This window comes from Rhineura floridana, chromosome 2 (genome assembly GCF_030035675.1).
Source record: "Rhineura floridana isolate rRhiFlo1 chromosome 2, rRhiFlo1.hap2, whole genome shotgun sequence".
In the NCBI taxonomy this organism is placed as follows: domain Eukaryota; kingdom Metazoa; phylum Chordata; class Lepidosauria; order Squamata; family Rhineuridae; genus Rhineura; species Rhineura floridana.
The window spans coordinates 103,787,469-103,806,989 of NC_084481.1; the positions used below are offsets into that span (position 1 = coordinate 103,787,469).

The window sequence follows — 19,521 nt, forward strand, 5'->3', positions numbered from 1 at the left end:
CTTTAATAAAGGGATCTTGATTGGCTTTACAATCTAAATGATAAATTTGACAAATTTTGTTTTATTGGGCAGACCAAAATTTGTCTGTCCACACATTTGTTGCATTGATTTTTAATGTTTCTCTTAATGGGATTTCCATAGGTGTCTTCCAAAAAATTAAAAGAGCTGAGTGGATCCTTGCCCTGATGGATTGTGTCCCAGTTTCGGCCCGAATTAATGCCGCTGGAGTTGATGAGGGGAGGGGCAGGATTTTTTTTAAGAATTTATTTTGAACTATCTCTAGTTGGTCACACAGAGGGGATTCCCATCCTCATTGCTTGTCAATTTCCTTTCTTGAGAATGAGTTCATGAGGGCCAGAAAAGCGATGGAAGAAGTGATCAGTGCTGCTAGTCAACCAATCACCAAGTGTTCTTCTAACCTCCACGCTCTGAACAGACCATAAGGCTGGGAGTTTGTCATGTTGTGGCAGGTCTTAGGGCAGGGGTGAGGGACCTGTCGCCCTCTAGATGTTGTCAGCCTACAAATCCCATTATCCTAGACCTTTGGCCATGCTGGCTGGGGTCTGAGGGCCTCTGTGTATGTGTGTGTGTGTGTGTGCACAAGAGGAGAATTTTCAGCCCCTTGAGAGTAGCGGGGCCCTTTGCAGATGCCTAGGTGGACTGCATGTTGATATTGGCCCTTAAATGTTATGGTTCCTATCTCAGTTGCTTTCTAATATCCCCCACTGCCACGAGACAAAGTAGCAATTCCTGCCGTTAATGCTGTCACAAGGCTAGTTAATGAGCAATCTCTGGTCTTCTTTTTCTCTCTAGGCTATTGATTCAGTGGGTGAAATCCTGCTGTCTCTTAGCTATCTACCAACAGCAGAGCGGTTGACCGTGGTTGTGGTTAAGGCCAAGAATCTTGTGTGGACCAATGGAAAAATGACTGCAGGTCAGTAAACAGTCTAGAAAGACTACACACACACAGCAATGCAGCTATGGCTGACAGACTGTGAAGACGTTGCCTTACACCTCAGTGGGTAATCATGCCTGTGGCATAATGTACATCCGGTGCTGCACAGAGCCTTTGCTTGTGCATCTGGAGGGCTGCGAAAATAATCCTTGCATTTTAGCTTTCAAGCCTTAGGCCTAACCACTCTGGTCCAAAGAAGCATTTTCTGTGGTTGATACCAAATAACATTTTGGCTGGGTGAGCAACTTCCTGCACCATATAGTTACTGAACTGCAATCTTACTCTCCTATAAACTGAGTAGAACATTTAATTTGTCTGTTATTATACGCCTCTAGAAGGTACTGGCCTATGAGAAAAGTTGTTGTTAGAAACCTACTCTGTTTGGGTCTAAAACAATGATAAGGGTCCACTAGTGAATTGTGCCACATGTACAACTAGCTGTGGCCAGCAGGAGGAGATGATGAGTGGTATTACTGCTGAATTTCAGGGTCCCTGAGGGCTACACTAAACTTGCACTGGAGATGTGGGGATACATCTCCATCTCTTTCAAGAAGCAGATGTGGGGTGGTACATTCTGGACAAGGGAGGGAAAGAGATTAACCTTTTCTCCCTGTGCAATTTTCCCAGGGAATATTGCCTTTTTTGAAGCTGCAACTTGCCCCAGCAGCAAAAACATACAGGCATAGTCTGTATACCCATATGCTCATGCTAGCAGGGTAAATAGAAGTTTTGAGGGTGGATATTTTTCATTGTGAAAACAGTGTGGAGAAAGGGTTAACCATCACTGTGGTCCCAAGCTAGAGCGCTCCTTACAGTTGCTATTTGAGAGAAATGTAAAGAGACAGAAATGGATGCATTATGCATTATTGTTTCCACCTTGGCATGTAGCTGGGCCTCAGTGTCTTCTTTAGCGCTCTTCTTGGATCTTAGCCAATGGTTAGTTACTAGGATGAGATATCCTGGGCATGAAGACTGGGCGCCATATCCTCCAGCCTGGAAAGCCTGCCCTGTAGTTTCAGCTGTGTATGATCAGGTTGTGCTACTCAGAGAGGAAAGTAAGGCACCTTAAAATGCACAGGCTCAGAATTACTCTCCTTTAAACTGGCCTCATGACAATATTTTGGGACATAATAACACTATATGATTTCAAAGACATTGGTCTTGTCAGAATGAAAAGGCTGGTTGTTTTTGTATGTAGCACTTTGTGTAAAATTGGGGATTATTAATGGCAGTTAATATTGTATTGGAAATTATAACAGAAAATGACACTGATTGGACCCATTCATATTCTTGATAAACTTTGCAAACCAATACAGTACCTTAAAAAATGTTGAGAATCGGTTCTGAATCTATTAATAACTGCTAGGCCAATCTTTCCTAGACATTGAAAAGCTCCATCAAAATAAAGATGGTTACAGAAAGCATAAGAATTGTATCACATTAAATTAATAGCATATTAGAGCTAAATTCAAAGCACAGAAGAGAGTTTTGATCCTGTTGTATCATAGTTGTACCATATATAATGAACTAATTTTAAATAACTTAATAGTACATTTGACTGATTTAGAGAGCAATCTTAATCTCTGATCCATGCGCCTGTAGGGGGTTAGAATAGTTAGGTAATTTATAGACTCAGTATAATGTCAGATCCAGGGCACAGTATCATGAAAATGAATTTCATCTAGTATTTTCAAACTTCTCTGGTCCTCTCTAGAGAGTCGTCACAGCAGGGCAGTCATCAAATATTCTGGAATGTCTCTGTCTTAGGCATCATGTTTGGGCTGCTTAGATAACCATCAGCAGAAATTGAAAATCTGTACATCTGTGATCACTTCTGAGACCCTTCAAAGAGAGTAACCTCCTATAGGTTACTCTCTTTGAAGGGTCTCAGAAGTGATCAGTTAGCTTGCAGTTGTAATTATCTGGATTTCTCTTAGTTGCTATAAGAGTACATGACCAGCCCTTCTAACTTGTATGTTTTTCTGTGGATGTTATCTCAGTCTATCCCAAAACGTTATGCATGGATTATAACAGTGTAAAACTAGAGAGCTAAAAAAAAAGTCTCACATGTGAATATTTTGCATATACACACATCTGTTTACATAGTCCAGATTGGTAGAGTCCACCCACACTGTTAAATAATACAGTGGTGGATTTTAATGAAAGTGGCACTAACTTAAAATATGGCAGAGTTTCAAAGGTAAGGTCTGCATAAAGGAAACAGTTTTCTTTGGGCCCACTTAAGATCATCTGCTTTGTACCATCCAATCAGATCCTTTCGTCAAAGTGTACTTGCTGCAGGATGGGAGAAAGATCAGCAAGAAGAAGACTGCAATGAAAAGAGATGACACAAACCCAGTGTTTAATGAAGCCATGATTTTCTCAGTGCCAGCAATTGTCCTACAGGTAAGAACCCACTGGCTCATAGTAACAATTGTAGCACCATCCATTGAGCTGCTGCGTTGCTAAGAACACAGCCTATAGAATCAGGTATGCAGATTGCACCAACAGCACACAGGAGACACTTATCCTCTCTTACTAGTGTAGAGATCCAAATCCAGCACAAGAGCTATTGGAATGTTGGCACTGCTGTGTCAACACTTGTATTTCCTACTGTGCCACATGGAAGATGGATATGGATATGGTTCTTTACTACAGTCCTGCCTTCAACCTCACTGGATTGTCTATTAGATTTTAGATTGACTGCATCTTGATTCAGGTGACTCTTTCTCACTTGCCTTTGAATGTACAAGCCACCTTATACTGAGTCAGATGACTAATTCTTCTTGCTCAGTACAGTCTACCATGACCGGCAGCAGCTCTCTAGAGTGTCAGGCAGGTACCTTTCCCAGCCCCTGCCACTGCTTGAGGTCCTTAAAAAAAAAAAAAGCTTGATGTACCAGAGGTTGAACCTGGGACCTTGCACGTGCAAAGGATATGCTCTGATGCTCTGTCATAGAGCTAGGTGTACTCTGTACTATCATCCATGTCAGCCTGTGCTGAACCAGTGGTACATATGCAAGCCACCTTACATGTGGCCATGTGCTGGTGGAGAAAAGGGTAGCAGCAATGAGCCATTAGGCAGCACCTTGTCCATAGGCCTCAGAGCCAGGAGCAGTTGAACAACACAAGTAGTTCTGGGCTTTGAAAGGCAAGAGCAGGACCTCTGAATCCCAATGGCAGGGGTTACAAGCCTGCTTAAGTTTTCATGGTGCACAACTATTTTAGCAGCATCTAAATCCAGTTCATAGGATTAGGCTGCCCAGCTACAAAATATGCTAGAAATGTTGAAGAGTTCAGAAGATTCAGTCTCAACTATTTCTTGGCAACGATTACTTTAGTAAGATCCTACTGTAAATGTCTGTCTGTTGGAATAGGTTAGAAGCAGCTTCATCTCAAGGCCAGTTCACATGCCATTTTGGTGCATGACAACTATGTGCAAAGCCTAGCCCATGTTAACTCTGGCAGCTTTGTCTCATGTCAGTCTACTAGTGTGGATGCCTGCCACTGGTTGAATACAGTTTTTGCCAGCTGTTAACTAACCCACATTAAAGGTGGACAGGCAAAAGAAAGTACTTGTTCACACAGCACATAAAAAGTATGGAATTAGCTCCCACAAGAGGTAGTGATGGCTACCAGTTTGGCTTTAAAAGAGGATTAGACAAATTCATGGAGGATAAGGCCATCAATGCCTACTAGCCATGATGGCTAAGCTCTGCCTCCACTGTTGGGAGGCAGTGTACCTCTGAATACCAGTTGCTGGGAATCATAAGTGGGGAAATCGCTTTTGTGCCCCAATCCTGCTTATGGGCTTCCCATGGGCATCCAGCTGGCAACTGTCAGAACAGAGTGCCAGACTAGATGGGCCTTTGGTTTGAACGAGCAGGGCTCATCTTACGTTTTTAGAGCTGTGTGAAAGTCACCTTCAGAAGCCAAAAACATTCGTAGACGACAGCATCCACCTGTTTAAAAGCAGGATAGCTAGCTTCTTCCTTCATCCTCCTGACATTCATAGTTTTTCTGAACCTTTTTTAGTTCACAAGCTTTTCTTGATGGGAAATAGATTCTGCCTGCAAGGTTTTTTGTGTGCAAGGCAGAGCCTTTCAAATTAAAATCTGGGAAAGAAAAGTCAGTGACAGAGATATAAACAGAAACACTGTATCACCTGGAAGGCCGAATATATAATTTCATTTGCTTTTCAGTCATTCAAAAACTTTGGTGCTGGAAACTAATATAACATATCTAACAGAATCATCTTCAAAGGAGAGAAAACGATGAGGCTGTATTCAACAATGGCATGGAAACAAGAAAAATGATGGGTTACCATAACGACCAGGCAAAGGCTTACTGCTGTGGCTTATTCCATCCCTTTTTGAGGATGAGACAATCTTATGGGGGCTAGGACAAAAGTTCTAGAAGTTGTTCAAAGATATAGTGGAATGAAAGGTAATCTTTTGTGCACAGAAATCTACAGGTGCCTGAAAGGCCCTTGGGACATTCTTGTCAAACAGGAAAGAAGCTAGCTTTGATTAAGGATGCAGTTGCTGCGGGCTAGTGAAATGTTAAGGTCATGAGCAGCTCATATTGGAGGATTGGGATGCTGCTGTTGTTGTTATGTGCCTCCAAGTCAACTGCGACTTATGGTGACCCTATGAATCAGTGACCTCCAAGAGCATCTGTCACAAACCACCCTGTTCAGATCTTGTAAGTTCAGGTTTGTGGCTTCCTTTATGGAATCAATCCATCTCTTGTTTGGCCTTCCTCTTTTTCTACTCCCTGCTGTTTTTCCCAGCATTATTGTCTTTTCTAGTGAATCATGTCTTCTCATGATGTGTCCAGGGTATGATAGCCTCAGTTTAATCATTTTAGCTTTAGTGATAGTTCTGGTTTAATTTGTTCTAACACACAATCATTGGTCTTTTTTGCAGTCCATGGTATCCACAAAGCTCTCCTCCACCACCACATTTCAAATGAATTGATTTTTCTCTTGTCCGCTTTTTTCACTGTCCAGCTTTCACATCCATACATAGAGATCAGAAATACCATGTTCTGAATGATCCTGACTTTAGTGTTCAGTGATACATCTTTGCATTTGAGATTGGGATGCTAAGTGTTCCCAAATGATGGGCCTGGTATTGGAAGAAGCATTTTGGAGCCCTTCCTACAACATTAAGGTTTTGCCTTTCCTCTTCAAGTTTCACAGGTCCAACATAGTTCACACCCCAGGGTTGATTTTGAGGTCAAGTTGGGCAATTCTGTAGTGTTCACAGTTATCACTGTGCTGCAGTTACCTTCCTGCAAGGAATGGGGGGCATATATGTGAATTCTCTACAAAATCAATAGTGGAAATTTCCCCTTAGCTTCCCATTCCACATCCTCCATTTCACCTTAGCATACTTTTCAACTGTAACTACAGCCCCTTTTCAATCTTCTTGAGATGGTGGCAGTTCCTTGTGTAAAGGCTGGATCACTGCCAGATTAGTATGGAGCAGGGAGGGGTAGCAATTTAAAGTGTGTGTTTGGCTGGGGACAGGAAGAGCTAAATCGTCACCATGTGTGCCCTCCCTCCCCTGAAACTCCAGCCCTTTTCTGGAATTAGATCCTGCTAAAAACAAAACAACTGGAATGATGTTTCCAGGAGGTGGGGGGGGAGGGAGGGAGGGTTCAGCTCCCATCCACTTATACTGTGCATTAAACTACACACACACTTTACATTCAATTGTCACAGCCCAGCTTGGGTCCTGCCATTGTCACAAGTTATTTGGTTCTTAGTATGTGTTTTTGTGGCTAGTGTGTTCTGAAGCCCTGATTCCCACATTCATTTCCCCACATTGAAGCCCTGATTCCCACATTCATTTTTTTCTTCTTTTAAAAATAATCACATAATGTTTGCTGTGCTACTTTTGGTGTTGCAGCGGTTCTCTAAGCTATATAAAAATCAACATTTTTAAAAAAATGTACCTCTGTCAAATATTGAAGATATTTCTCAGCAGAGTGGACCATATCAGCAGGAAACCTTGGATCTTTTGTCAAAGTCACACTCTGCCCCCTTGCCTGTGTGGTGGTAACACCCTTCCAGAATTCTGTCACTGTCACTATCTCTGCACCATGTTATATTCTGGTGTGGTGCCAAGCATGGCTCTTCCACGATGCTCTTGCTAGATTTCTGTGATGCAAGGTCACATCCTGGCTGCTTGCCTTTGTAACTGAATTTACTTGCCTTGCTTGTTTGTTTGCTTTCCAAAAGAATTTAGAACAAAGCAGAAAGCAGGGTCTGGTAACCATGCTGAAATAATCTCCGTTCATGCAGCTTGACACTAAGCTCACTGTACACTTTGATTCAGGCAGAAATGAAATAAAGCTTAAGAGAGCTGACACTGAAATTGCACTCCTCCTTACTGCTTATTATTCATTCAAATGCTGACCTTTTGAGTCCTGATGGTTATAGTATAACCCGAAACGTTACATCTTTTCATCCTGTAGATAGATTTTAAATGTCCCTGTGTTTTTTCCCCCCTCACACTTTTAATATTTCATGACTTGTTCATTTGGACCTTTCTGTTTAAACTTTTGAGAGGGCAGCACAATCCTGCTCTGTAGTTTTGTACAGTATTATTATTTCTAGTCTTAATTTTTCATATATCACCACTGATGTGCATGGGGTTTTATAGAGTACGAGTCCAGAGGAACTTATAGTCTAAAATTTGACACAGGGGAAATAGGAACCATAAAAGGGGAGAATATTCTAACCATTTTAGGAGATGAGGGTCTCACCTTTAAAAATAAGGTGGTCAAGAGAGATTCTATCTTTTTTTCTTCATACAAACAAGCAAAAACCCAGCGGTCTGGTGGCATTCGCTACATCATGATAACAGTCCCAAAGTAGGCTTTTTTTCCCAGTCCAACTTGCTAATTTGGGCTCCCAATGTAGATCAAGTACAGCATAGATTAAAGGTCTCCTTACTCACCACACCATGGTCTTGATCCACATTTCTCCCATGCTGGCAATTTACATAAGTAAAGGCTTGCACTCAAGGTCAAACTTTCTGGTCAGCGTCATGTGGCATTGATGCTAATTGCATCACTGTACTTTAAACTAGTCTATACAGTTGCAAATATTACCATATTAAAGGTAGCACAGTTCCAAGTTATTGTGTACAATAGAATTTTGCTAATATCCATTTGTGTCCTTATAGGAGCTGTCTCTCCGGGTGACTGTGGCAGAATGTTGTGAAGACGGGAGAGCTGAAAACATTGGCCATGTTGTCATAGGTCCAGCTGCAGGTGGCATGGGCATCACACATTGGAACCAGATGTTGGCCACCTTGAGGAAGCCTGTATCCATGTGGCACCCACTTCGACGAAGCTAAGGCACATTTGCACCTTGCTGTGAATAATCCAACCTGGTGCCTAAACTCTTATCAGTAAGCAGATACTGTTGGCAAATGGAGTTTATGATACCTAAGAGTGAAAATTATTTTTTTCCAAATACTCTTCACAACATGGAGTTGTAGCAACAAGGAAAAAAAGTTCAGTTGCCAAATGGGACCACACAAGCCCGGGAAAAGCTTCAGACAACTAAACCCATAAGAGAAGAAGCCATTTGAGTACAAAGTGTGTCCTGCAATAGCTTGTGGACAAATAGGGTGGTCTTTTTGCTCCATCATTCTAACATCACCAGCTTGGAGGATCAGTTATTGGACAGCCGCTTATTAATTTGTTTTATAATAGGAATTAGAGTCCCATGTGGTTTTTTCCTCCACCTTGGAGGGTTGAAGGGAAAAGCTTTTGGCATATTACCCACTTCACTCAGATCTTAAATACATCTACTTGGAAATCAGATCCACTGAATACAGTGCTTTGTGCTTGAGACCGCGATTTTGTAACTTAAATCTTTATTACATGGATTGGCAGCCAAATCCCATTCAGTTCAGAGAAACTTGGTTTTTAGGGAAACTACTTCCAAGTAAACGTATTTAGGATCACAAGCTCCTATAACCATAGTCACATGCATCTCCATCATGGTTCAGATTCCAGAAGAATGGTTAGCTTACCTGTTGCAGCAAAGAAAAGAAAGAGGCCAACTTAAGGACTAATTTATTGTATCCTGCTTCAGGAATACGGAACCTGTGGCCCTCCATGTGTTCTTGGACTCCCAACACCCATCAGCATTGCCAACATGGCCATTGGTAAGAGGTTATGAGAATTGGAGGGCCACAGGTTCTCCATCTCTGGCCTACTTCTTCAGATGCCTAAAATGAATCTACTTCTTGCACCTGATATAGGAGGCTCATGCTACAATAAATTAGTTTTCAGGGTGACGTAGGCCTCTCTGTTTTTTGCTGTGGTGATACATTGTTGTTGTTGTTAAAACTTCTTTGTTGCTTGTTACACAAAGGTTCTCCAAGCAACTTACACTCATGGTAGCATTTAACCACGAAATGTGTAACATGGCCAAAGGCCATACACAACCAACAAAGCACTAGCTAGACTACCATGTAACCCTGTTTACAGTAATATCACTTAGACTGCTTTCCTCCCATGATTTTTCACCAGAGAAGGTGTTTCATTGCTGTTAGGAGCACATGCTGTCTATAGGTCATGGGTGCTTTGCTTGTCATTCAGGTTTATGGTCCCTCTGACACCAAAAGCAACCAGAGGAATGCTGGAGAGAGGAAATATTATGTGGTGTGGTTGATGGTGTGTGATGAATGAAAGGTTACCCCTTAGGTTGGTGAGTTAGGCTAGGTGGTTTTCAGGGCCACACCATCCATAGGATTTTAAACATTTGTATTTTAATAGCTAAAGAATGGCAATTTGCAGGGGGGGAGGACTTCAGTTAGTTTATAATTAATTTTCCATGGCTTCTTGGCTGCAACATGTTCACCTTCATCGTAAGCAACATGAGATGTGCAGGTTGAAGGCATCACAGGAAATGTTTGGCCCCTGCTTCCCAGAATCTGTTAGTACAGGTAGCTGGTGGAACTGATGAAAGGGAAAATCCTGAAAAACTGAATGTGTTTTGTTTTTAATGACAAAGTATAGTGACAACCCCTCTTAACCAGTCGCTGAGCTGGTTGAAATTAAGTGAGTAAGTGATTTCAGTATAATTTTGAGGAAAGGAGAATCAAAAGAATGGATACCCTGACATGATCTCACTCTCCCAAGCACGTCTGCCATTCAGTTTAAGCCACATGGCTTTGCTTTGCTCTTTTCCAGTTGAAGAACCTGCTGCTAGGCTAGGCTTGGCTTGGCTGTGCACACTTTATAAGACAAAATGGAAAATCAAGCCTTAATGATTTGAAAAGCATCACAGGCCACCTTGGCCTCAAGTTTTAACTATTTTTTTAAAAAAGTAATTATCTAACGGTGTAGGACTTGGTTGACTTCAACTACAGAAGAACAGAACTGCTATTAAAATGGTAACTTTATGTTGAACATAAGCCCAATTGACATTTGGATTTGATTGAGAAAACACTTTCCTCTTCTGTCTCTTGAACTTCAACAAACTCCATCATGAGTGAACATTGATTGCTTCGCTGAGGCCTGAGCAGTTCTGCTGTTGCCAGGTTTTATATAGATTCACCCCGTCGAATAAAGCTAACCAGTTGTTTCCATTCTCCTTCTGCACAACCAAAGGCCACGGTGGGGCTAGCTTTAGCATCTGGATGGAACCATCAAAAAAAGGGACATCTGGATTCATTGAGCTCATGTGTCTCAAGGGTTCTTTTATGAATATTTTGGCAGTTTGTGAGTTTGCTCCTTTCAAATGGGAACTTTGCTGTATGCCAGGGAGGATTGTACTGGTGCAGAGGAAGTTTAATGAGTGGTCAATGTGACATTCAATGAACTAATGTCCATCTGAGTCCCATGATGCTTTGCTTATTAAAATAATGAAAAAATCACAGGGAAACAAACAAAATTCAATTTATTTATCTAGCACAAGCATCGTGGTACAGTTGAAAGCAAGAGCAGATTAAAATCAAATTCATCTGATGTGTGAAAGGGCCTGGGAAAATAAAAAAGGATTGAAAAGGGGTGGTGCTGGAACAATCTTCCTGAGGAAAGGAGGCGCAGCAAAAAAGATTCCCCTGCTTGGCTTCAGAATGGGGAGGATCTAAGAAAGGACTTGTGATGACTATTTCACTGCATGAATAGGTGCTTATGGGAGAAGGCAGTTCTTCAGGTGCCTGAGTACCCACATGTTTAGGGTTAAGGAGAGGGCGGCGGTTGCAAGCTCAGCCGTTGCCTGTGCTGCCCTGGGCTCCTTCTGGGAGGAAGGGCGGGGTATAAATTTAATGAATAAATAATGGATGTGGCTGTATGAGTCCTTACAGATCTCAGCTATGGCAGTAATCTTTATCGACCATGAACCATCTGCTACAGCTACACCACCTTCATTTGCTCTCTGTTGTTCCAGAGAGCAGAACTAGAACCAAGGGGTGGAAATTGTAAGGTAGCAGATTTCAGCTAAACATTAGGACAGCGGTGGAGAACCTCTGGACCACCTAAGTAGACTCACCAGACCTCTCCATTTAGCCCACAAGGCCTTTTTGGCCAAGTCACGTCCGACACCTGCCCTGCACCTCAAGTCATATATGACATGAAGTGTGGAGTAAGTAAAGACATGACTGGGCCGAAAGGGTGTTTGCAGGTACTGCCAATCAGCTGTATATTGGTGCCTGCAAAGCTGATCATCAGCTGATCACTGAGGCTTCCTTGCATGGCACTTTGCTAGCACTGAAAATTGGCTGATCATTGGGGCTTCCATGCACAGCACTATGCAAACATGGGTCACCTGATGTCAAGTAATTGAAGGTGGGCTACCCCAATCCACCTGTCAAATTTGGTCTGCAGGGGATAGGGGTTAGAGATAACCCCTGCATTAGGAGCAACATCCTATTGATAACTTTTCAAGGGTAGAACAAACTGCATGAGGAGATGGTGAACTCACCACTGAAGTCTTGATTCGTATGTCATTCCCCATAGGTAATGTAGCTGCAAAATTCCTGTATTGAGCAGAGAGTTGAACTAGATCAGGGGGTTAGACTGTGAGGTCCCTTCCTCCAATGCTACAGTTCTATGGGCAGTATTCAACTAAACTGTTAACGCTAGCAGAACAGCTTCAACTAGCGTAAGGGGATTACTCCCTGCAGCCTTTCCTTCCCCCATGTGCGCTTCATACCATCCCCAAATCTGCTCTGGAGAGTTGAGGGAAACCTATTTCCAGAGCAAGACAGGCTGTGATAAAGGAGTGGCCTCCTTGATTTTTCCTCTGGTACGCACCAGCAGAAAGTGTAAGGAAAATCTCTTTTCTGTGACCTTCCATCTGACTTTAATATATCTCTACTGAAAAACGCAATTGGAATGGATAGATAGTTTTTACTGTGGGGGGCCTTGTGCCTGTCATCTAACCTGGGATTTAAAAGAAGCTTGACATGCCAACAAGACTAAACCTATGCTTCCCCCCTTTTTTCTTTCCTGTTGAGTTGAATTAGGATTAACCCAGCTTTGCACATAGCTGCAGGTTCTGAATTCCTTTCGCTGTTCAGTCCCTCCCACACACATCTTAACTACACAAGTATATTCCCTCTTCCCTGCTGCCAGCGTGATAGCTTGGCAGGCAGCTGGGATAGCTCAGTAAACAGATCGCTTCCTTAAAGGCCAAGAGAGATGCTGTACAGCCCACCATAGTTCTGCTGCTCTACTCATCATCTTGACCCAAAAGAACACAAAACCCATTGCAGCCAAGGAAAAAGCCCTACAGTGGTTGGAAGATTGAGTAGGTGCCATTGTTTGCCCAGGCGGTTACAAGTTAAACCTCTAGGTTTGGCTATCTTACGTATGTATGTATGTATGTATGTATGTATGTATTTATTTATTTATGAGATTTGTTAGACGCCCATCTGGCAGAGGTTAATCTGCCACTCTGGGCGACTTACAACCAAACACAAGTACATTCCATATGAACCTAATCAGAATCCTAAAAATTAGAAATTAAAAACTTAAACATTTAAACCCCCCAAGATCTGCAATCTACCAGCCTAAATTGAATTTAAACCCCCCAAGAACTGCAATCTGCCAGCCTAATCCCCTTCCCACACCTGGGTGAAGAGCCAGGTCTTCAAGGTCCGCCAAAAGCATAGCAGGGAGGGGGCCTGACGGAGGTCAGTTGGCAACAAATTCCAAAGCATAGGAGCCACGATAGAAAAGGCTCTAGACCTTGTCCTCACCAACCTCGCCTCTTTTACTGGAGGTATAAGAAGTGAGCCATTCAAGGACGATCTTGTAAGCCAGCACCCCTGGAGCGAGTAAAGGCAACTCTTTAAATAGAGTGGGCCGGCCTCATGAAGAGCCTTATAAGTTAAAGCCAGGATCTTAAATTTGGCCCGCGCAACCACAGGTAGCCAGTGCAATTCCTTAAGGACTGGGGTGATATGGTCACGGTGGCGACTGCCCTTAATCAGGCGAGCCGCCGCATTCTGCACTAGTTGCAGTTTACGAACCGTAGTCCAGGGAAGACCAACATATAAGGCATTACAATAATCCAGCCGGGATAAGACCAGAGCATGTACTACTTTGGGAAACAAGTGGCTCGGGAGGTAAGGGCTTATCCTTCAGATGGGATGTAGTTGATAAAGCGCCGCCTGACTGACGGCCGCTACCTATGCCTCCATAGATAGCTGGAAGTCAAGAATGACCCCCAAACTCCGGACTTGATCTCTTAGGGGCAGTAGTACCCCGTTGAGCATCAAATCAGTAATCCCCAATTTCTTTTTGTCACCCACCAACAGAACCTCAGTTTTATCAGGATTCAGTCTGAGCTTACTCCTGCTCATCCAATCCCTCATCGACTTCAGACACTTAGACAGCATTTCTATCGCCGCTGGTGGGGAAGATTTAAATGAGAGGAAGATCTGGGTATCATCTGCGTATTGGTGGAATTGCAGCCCAAATCTCCTAATGACATCTCCCAGAGGCCTGATATAAACATTGAATAACATCAGGGAGAGGATAGAGCCCTGTGGCACCCCGCACGTGAGACGCCAGGGCTCTGAAACCTCATCCCTCAATACCACTCTCGTATCTCCCCGAGAGGAAGGAGCGGAACCACCATAAAACGGTACCTCCAATCCCTAACCTCTCTAGGCGATCCAGCAAGATACCATGGTTGACAGTGTCAAAGGCCACCGAGAGATCCAGGAGAACAAGGAGGGTATATTCCCTTCTGTCCAGTGCCCTTCTCATATCGTCCACCAGGGCTACTACTGTTTCTGTCCCATATCTGGGTCTAAACCCTGATTGAAATGGGTCAAGGTAGTTCCACTTCCTCTAAGTATGTTTGCAGTTGGTTCGCCACTACCCGCTCGACCAATTTACCCAGGAATGGCAGATTTGAAACTGGGCAGAAGTTGTTTAATTCCAAGGGGTCTAAGGAGGCCTTTTTCAAAGTTGGAATTATTACTGCCTCCTTGAAGGCAGATGGCAGATGACCTTCATCATTAACCACTGCCCTGATCCCCTCGCCCAGTTTATCTCTGCAGCTCACAATGAGCCACGCTGGGCAGGGGTCAAGTATACAAGAAGTTGGTCTCAGTGCAGACAGGGTCTTGGCTACTTCCTCAGAGGAAGGACTATCTTAAGGGTAATGTGCAAAGCACAGTGCAATCCTGTGCATCTCTACTCAGATGTAAGTCCAACCGAGTTCAATGGGGCTTACTCCCAGGTAAGTGAATATAGGATTGTAGCCAAAGTTAGTTGGACTGAGTTCCCATCAAAATCAATGGGACTTAAGTCATTACTAGCTTTTACATCATTTCAGTGCAACTAACTTTGTCCAGATCCAACCCAGAACATCTATACCTTAGCCTTCACCAACCTGGTGACCTCCAGATGTTCTGGCCTACAACTCCCACCAGCCCCAGCCAAGATGGCCAAGGCTGATGAGAGTTGCAGTCCAAAGCATCTGGAGGGCACCAGGTTGGCAAAGGCTGCCATGGAAAATAAGAAACTTGCCTATACAAGATCATAGCTATAGTTCTCATCTTTTCCCTGACCACTAAGGGCTCCTTTATTGCAATTCCATGGTTTGGGCTAACTTTGAAATGGGGCAGAAATTCCCCCCTTTGCATGCAGGCCAAGGGGCAAGGAAAGGGTGGCCTTACCTGCTGGAGTGGGCTGTGTCAAAACTAGTGGGAAGTGAAAGGTTAGCCCTGACAGTGCAATCCAGGATGCTTGCTTCCTCCTGCAACAAAGGTGAGGAATGTGAGACTTCTTGTTGGGACTGATTATTTTTATTTATTTATTTATTGCACTTGTATACCGCCCCATAGCCGAAGCTCTCTGGGCGGTTTACAGCAATCAAAAACATTAAAACAAATACACAATTTAAAACACATATTTTAAAAACAATTTAAAACACAAACAATATATAAAAACAATTTAAAACACATCCTAAAATGCCTGGGAGAAGTGGAAAGTCTTGACCTGGCGCCGAAAAGATAACAGTGTTGGCGCCAGGCGCACCTCGTCAACCAGATCATTCCATAATTTGGGGGCCACCAGGGATGAATCTGGCCTTCCTACCTGCTGGGCACATTGTGCAAGGTTTGTTGTAATGAAAATATTTGCATCATCCCAAGAAAGATAATGATAATGATGACAGCAACAACAACAATAATAATATAACCAGTATTTAGATCATGGGAAAGCTACAGTATTTATATGTTAAGATAGTATCCATGGGTTACAATGTACTGCCTTCCAAGTCGATTCTGACTTATGGCGACCCTATGAATAGGGTTTTCATGAGGCTGAGAGGCAGTGACTGGCCCAAGGTCACCCAGGGAGCTTCATGGCTATGTGGGGATTCAAACCCTGGTCTCCCAGGTCGTAGTCCAACACCTTAACCACTATACCACATAAATCAAGGATGCACCAGAACACCCCAGGGGCTCATGGAGGAAAAAAAGATTCAAACCAAATTCAATAATGCTACTACTAATTATTATTATTATTGATAATAACAATTTTTAAAATTCATGAACATGCTTTAGAGACAGTAACAGCAGAATTTAAAAACACCCTTGTGTTTCAACCCTAATACTTAAAACCCAGCCCATATAAAGCATTTTGCCTATCTCTTGAAAATATTCAGGCTTGGAATCTCTGGGTGAAGGGAGGTACAGAATTGTGAGGTGGCCCTCAAGAATACCTCTCTTCATGCCCTTGTTATGTAAACTTTGCTACAGAAGGTATAAACAAGACAGAGTCTTTAGCTGATGTCAGATACTGAGGTGGAACTTGCAGAAGGAGACAGCAAGGTACATAGGAAGGCACCAATTTCAGGGGAGGGAATTTCCAGTCACCCAGGGAAAAGCTTTTTTCTTTTAATTTGGACCAAAGAGCTTGAACAGGATTCTTCCTCAGGGACACTCTTGGGGGAAAAAAAACAATTTTGAAAGTACCAAGCTTGGTGCATATGGCCTAATTCATGTGAGGTTTTTTTGGTCAAAACCAGTATCTTGAAATGTGTTTTCTAAAAAACATTTCTGTCTTGCCTTTCTGGCTATAGGCCTTACTGGCAGGTTACCTGAGTTGTGCTTTGAAACAGAGAGATGCGGTGCAGATTGTGGAGAGATCTGATGTAATGACGCACCTGGCAACCCTTTGCTCTCAAGCAGTGGACTGCACGTTCCTAAACCAACCAAAGTTTCTGAGCAGTCATTATGGGTGGTCCTCCTGCAGCTCCCATTTCAAGGCAACAAAAACTCATCTGAACTGGACAAAAATGAGAACTTTCTTGCAAGGCGGAGCAGTGGAAAGCACTCATGGCTACCCCCAACCATGAAGTGATCTACTGAGGAGCACTCCAAGGTTTCAGCAGTGAAGGGCAGATGTTTGTGTTCATATCAGCTCCTGGACTACACTGCCTGTGCTGCCCATTGTGATCTTGATCTTCTATGGCTTAGGCCTGCCTCGCCCACATCCAGTCCCTCTGCCGTGGCCGGACTGTATGAGCCTTCCAGAACATGGATAGGTTGAAATTCCAACGTGTGTCATTGGCATACTAAAGATCATTCTGGCCATAAAACATCATCTTCTGACTTTCCTGTAACTTTACTCTGAGGCTTCAGTTCTGGTTGTAGGATGCGTTCCCTTCTGGGTTTTTTTTTAAAAGGCCATTTTAAAAGCTGTTTCCACTGCAGGACTGAGGAATATGTTACTATGATGATTGTAATTACATTTGTACGTTGAATGTTCGATATTCTCATATATTCCCTCCAACCCATTGGTTCCCCTCCCCCATCATTGCATTCTAGAAGAGCAGCAGATTTTATGGGGAGGGGGGAAGCGGTGAGTTTTGTAATGTAAAGTGTTTGTATCATCACACAATTCCTCTATGATGTGCATCATTTGTTCTGTGTCTGAAGCAGCAGCTATGCCCGTGTAATATGTTTCCTGATGCTTTGTTCATCATATTTCCACCACGGTGCATGCACACTGTTGATGACACTTTGTGCATTTGCAACTTGTTTACAGGTGGATGCTTACGTCTTTCCCTGTTGCAGTTACTTAGGCTCTAGCTTTCATTTGAAGGAGGACTTCTTAAAGCCCAGATATGCACACAGCTGATTATGCTAATCTTGCGGGGATGTGCAGTATCCCAAAAGGGACTTGGGAGAGGGCATATCCAATTGGCTGTCAAAAATAGGCAGGCATGTTCAAAGCCAGGGCACTGCACACTCAGATGCAACATTAGACTTGACTTAATGGTCTTCTGCGGGGAGGGGGAGGGGACCTCTTTTGAAGGTAATGTGTGTCACTTCAATTTATTCAAAATGTGGCAAGCCAGCTCTATTACTAGAGGGCTGAGTGGGGCTCTGGACATCTGTCCCGAAGTCTTCCCTGACAGCACCACTGCTCAGAAATTGTTCTGGACAGACATCCTAGAATACAAAGCTCATGGACATTTTGACTGTGAACATGGCTACATGGGATACATTATTTGCACTCATTGGTCTGTCCTTTTCTTTGGTATTAAATGTTGTAACACACACACACACTGTTGAAATTACAAACAGAACTTTCAAATGTGTTTTCAAGACTATTCCCCTCTTTTTTTTACATCTTTGATCTTTTGTGAAGAGCTGTGATCAAGTGGATGCCTCTCTGCAAATCAACAACAAAACATTAAATCCTCCTAATGGTGTGTTTGGGGGTGGGCTTGATTGTTGTAGCAAAAGGATCTCATGAGTACAGTGCTGCCTACAGTAAATGCCACCAATTCCACCCCATATCTCCCACAAATCTCACGCTCTCCCCATTTCAGCATGTGAGAAAGGGTGCTGGAGCTCCCTTGCTCTGCAGATCCCAATTCCAAAAAGGCAACCCCACCCTTAAGAGCCACTTGTCTCCTTGGAAGTGGGCACTGCTGTAAATAAAATGAAAAGACCAGATGCTCTTGCTGCACGAGACTTAATTCACACACAAATGACTTATTGGGAGCACAAATAATACAGTGCTTGTAATTCATACTGGGACGCATTTGAAAAATAAATAAATAATTTGAGGTAACTGGTCCATTTGACTTTTTTCTCCCCCACCCCCAGAATAAGAGATCTGAATCTCTCGTGTGTATGTGTGTGCGTTCGTGTGCATGCATACTGAGTGACAGCTTAAACATCTCGATTAGCTGCAGCAATATAAATTATGAATTTCTTGTCTTAACGGATTTTAAACCTGATTTGTTTTCTGAAGCGATTCAAGATAAGAAGTAGAACTACCTTTAACACAGAAATGCTACTAATTGCTGAGTGCATTGCTCCAATATAAGAGGTGACTTGTAAGCAGCAATCTTCAACATCATTGTATGAACAGTTGTTTGAAGCTAATCCACACTTTCAGAAGATTCATGCAGTACAGCTACTGAGCTGTACCACTTCAGGCAGAAGAAGGTGGGAGACAGTGTGTTTCAGTTCTGTCCTTTGCAGCAATCACCAATCCCTTAGAAGATAACAACGCATCAGTGATAAAGATTATAGCCTGAGCATGCTCTTTGCCATACTAATTGGAATGTATGAGGGAGCAGTTTTTGACCCAGGAGAGCATTCAGTCATGCAACCCTGGCACCTGTAGTCTGAATAGGTTGCGGTCCAGCTGACTTGTGTCAAGTGCTTATTCTCAGTGTACTAAACCAATGAGTGAAGAGCATAGTCACAGCTTGGAAAAGTTACTTTTTTGAACTACAACTCCCATCAGCCCCAGGCAGCATGGCCACTGGATTGGGCTGATGGGAGTTGTAGTTCAAAAAAGTAACTTTTCCAAGCTCTGAGCATAGTATTCCACTGACTCAAACACAAAGGGAACTCAAGAGTGCTAATGTGGTGTAGTGGTTAGAGTGTCAGATTGGGACCAGGGTTCAAATTCCTACTTGGCCATGAAGCTTGCTGGGTGACTTTAGGCCAATCACTGTATCTCAGCCTAACCTACCTCAAGGTTGTTGCAAGGAAAAAATCAGGAGGGGGGAAACCATGCCTGTATACCACCTTGAGCTCCTTGGAGGA

The 19,521-nt window shown here is 43.1% G+C and overlaps 1 protein-coding gene across 2 annotated transcripts in view; it reads left to right on the forward strand.

Moving 5' to 3' along the window:
* SYT12 (synaptotagmin 12) overlaps positions 1 to 18,522 on the forward strand; it is a 94,817-nt gene extending 76,295 nt beyond the window's left edge. For both annotated transcript variants that reach the window (XM_061609914.1, XM_061609915.1), the window contains 3 exons: positions 814 to 934; positions 3,228 to 3,361; positions 8,152 to 18,522. In XM_061609914.1, the coding sequence (XP_061465898.1) occupies positions 814 to 934; positions 3,228 to 3,361; positions 8,152 to 8,325 (429 nt within the window). In that variant the 3' untranslated portion in view covers positions 8,326 to 18,522. The remainder of the gene's footprint in view (positions 1 to 813; positions 935 to 3,227; positions 3,362 to 8,151) is intronic.
* The last annotated feature ends 999 nt before the right edge of the window (positions 18,523 to 19,521 follow it).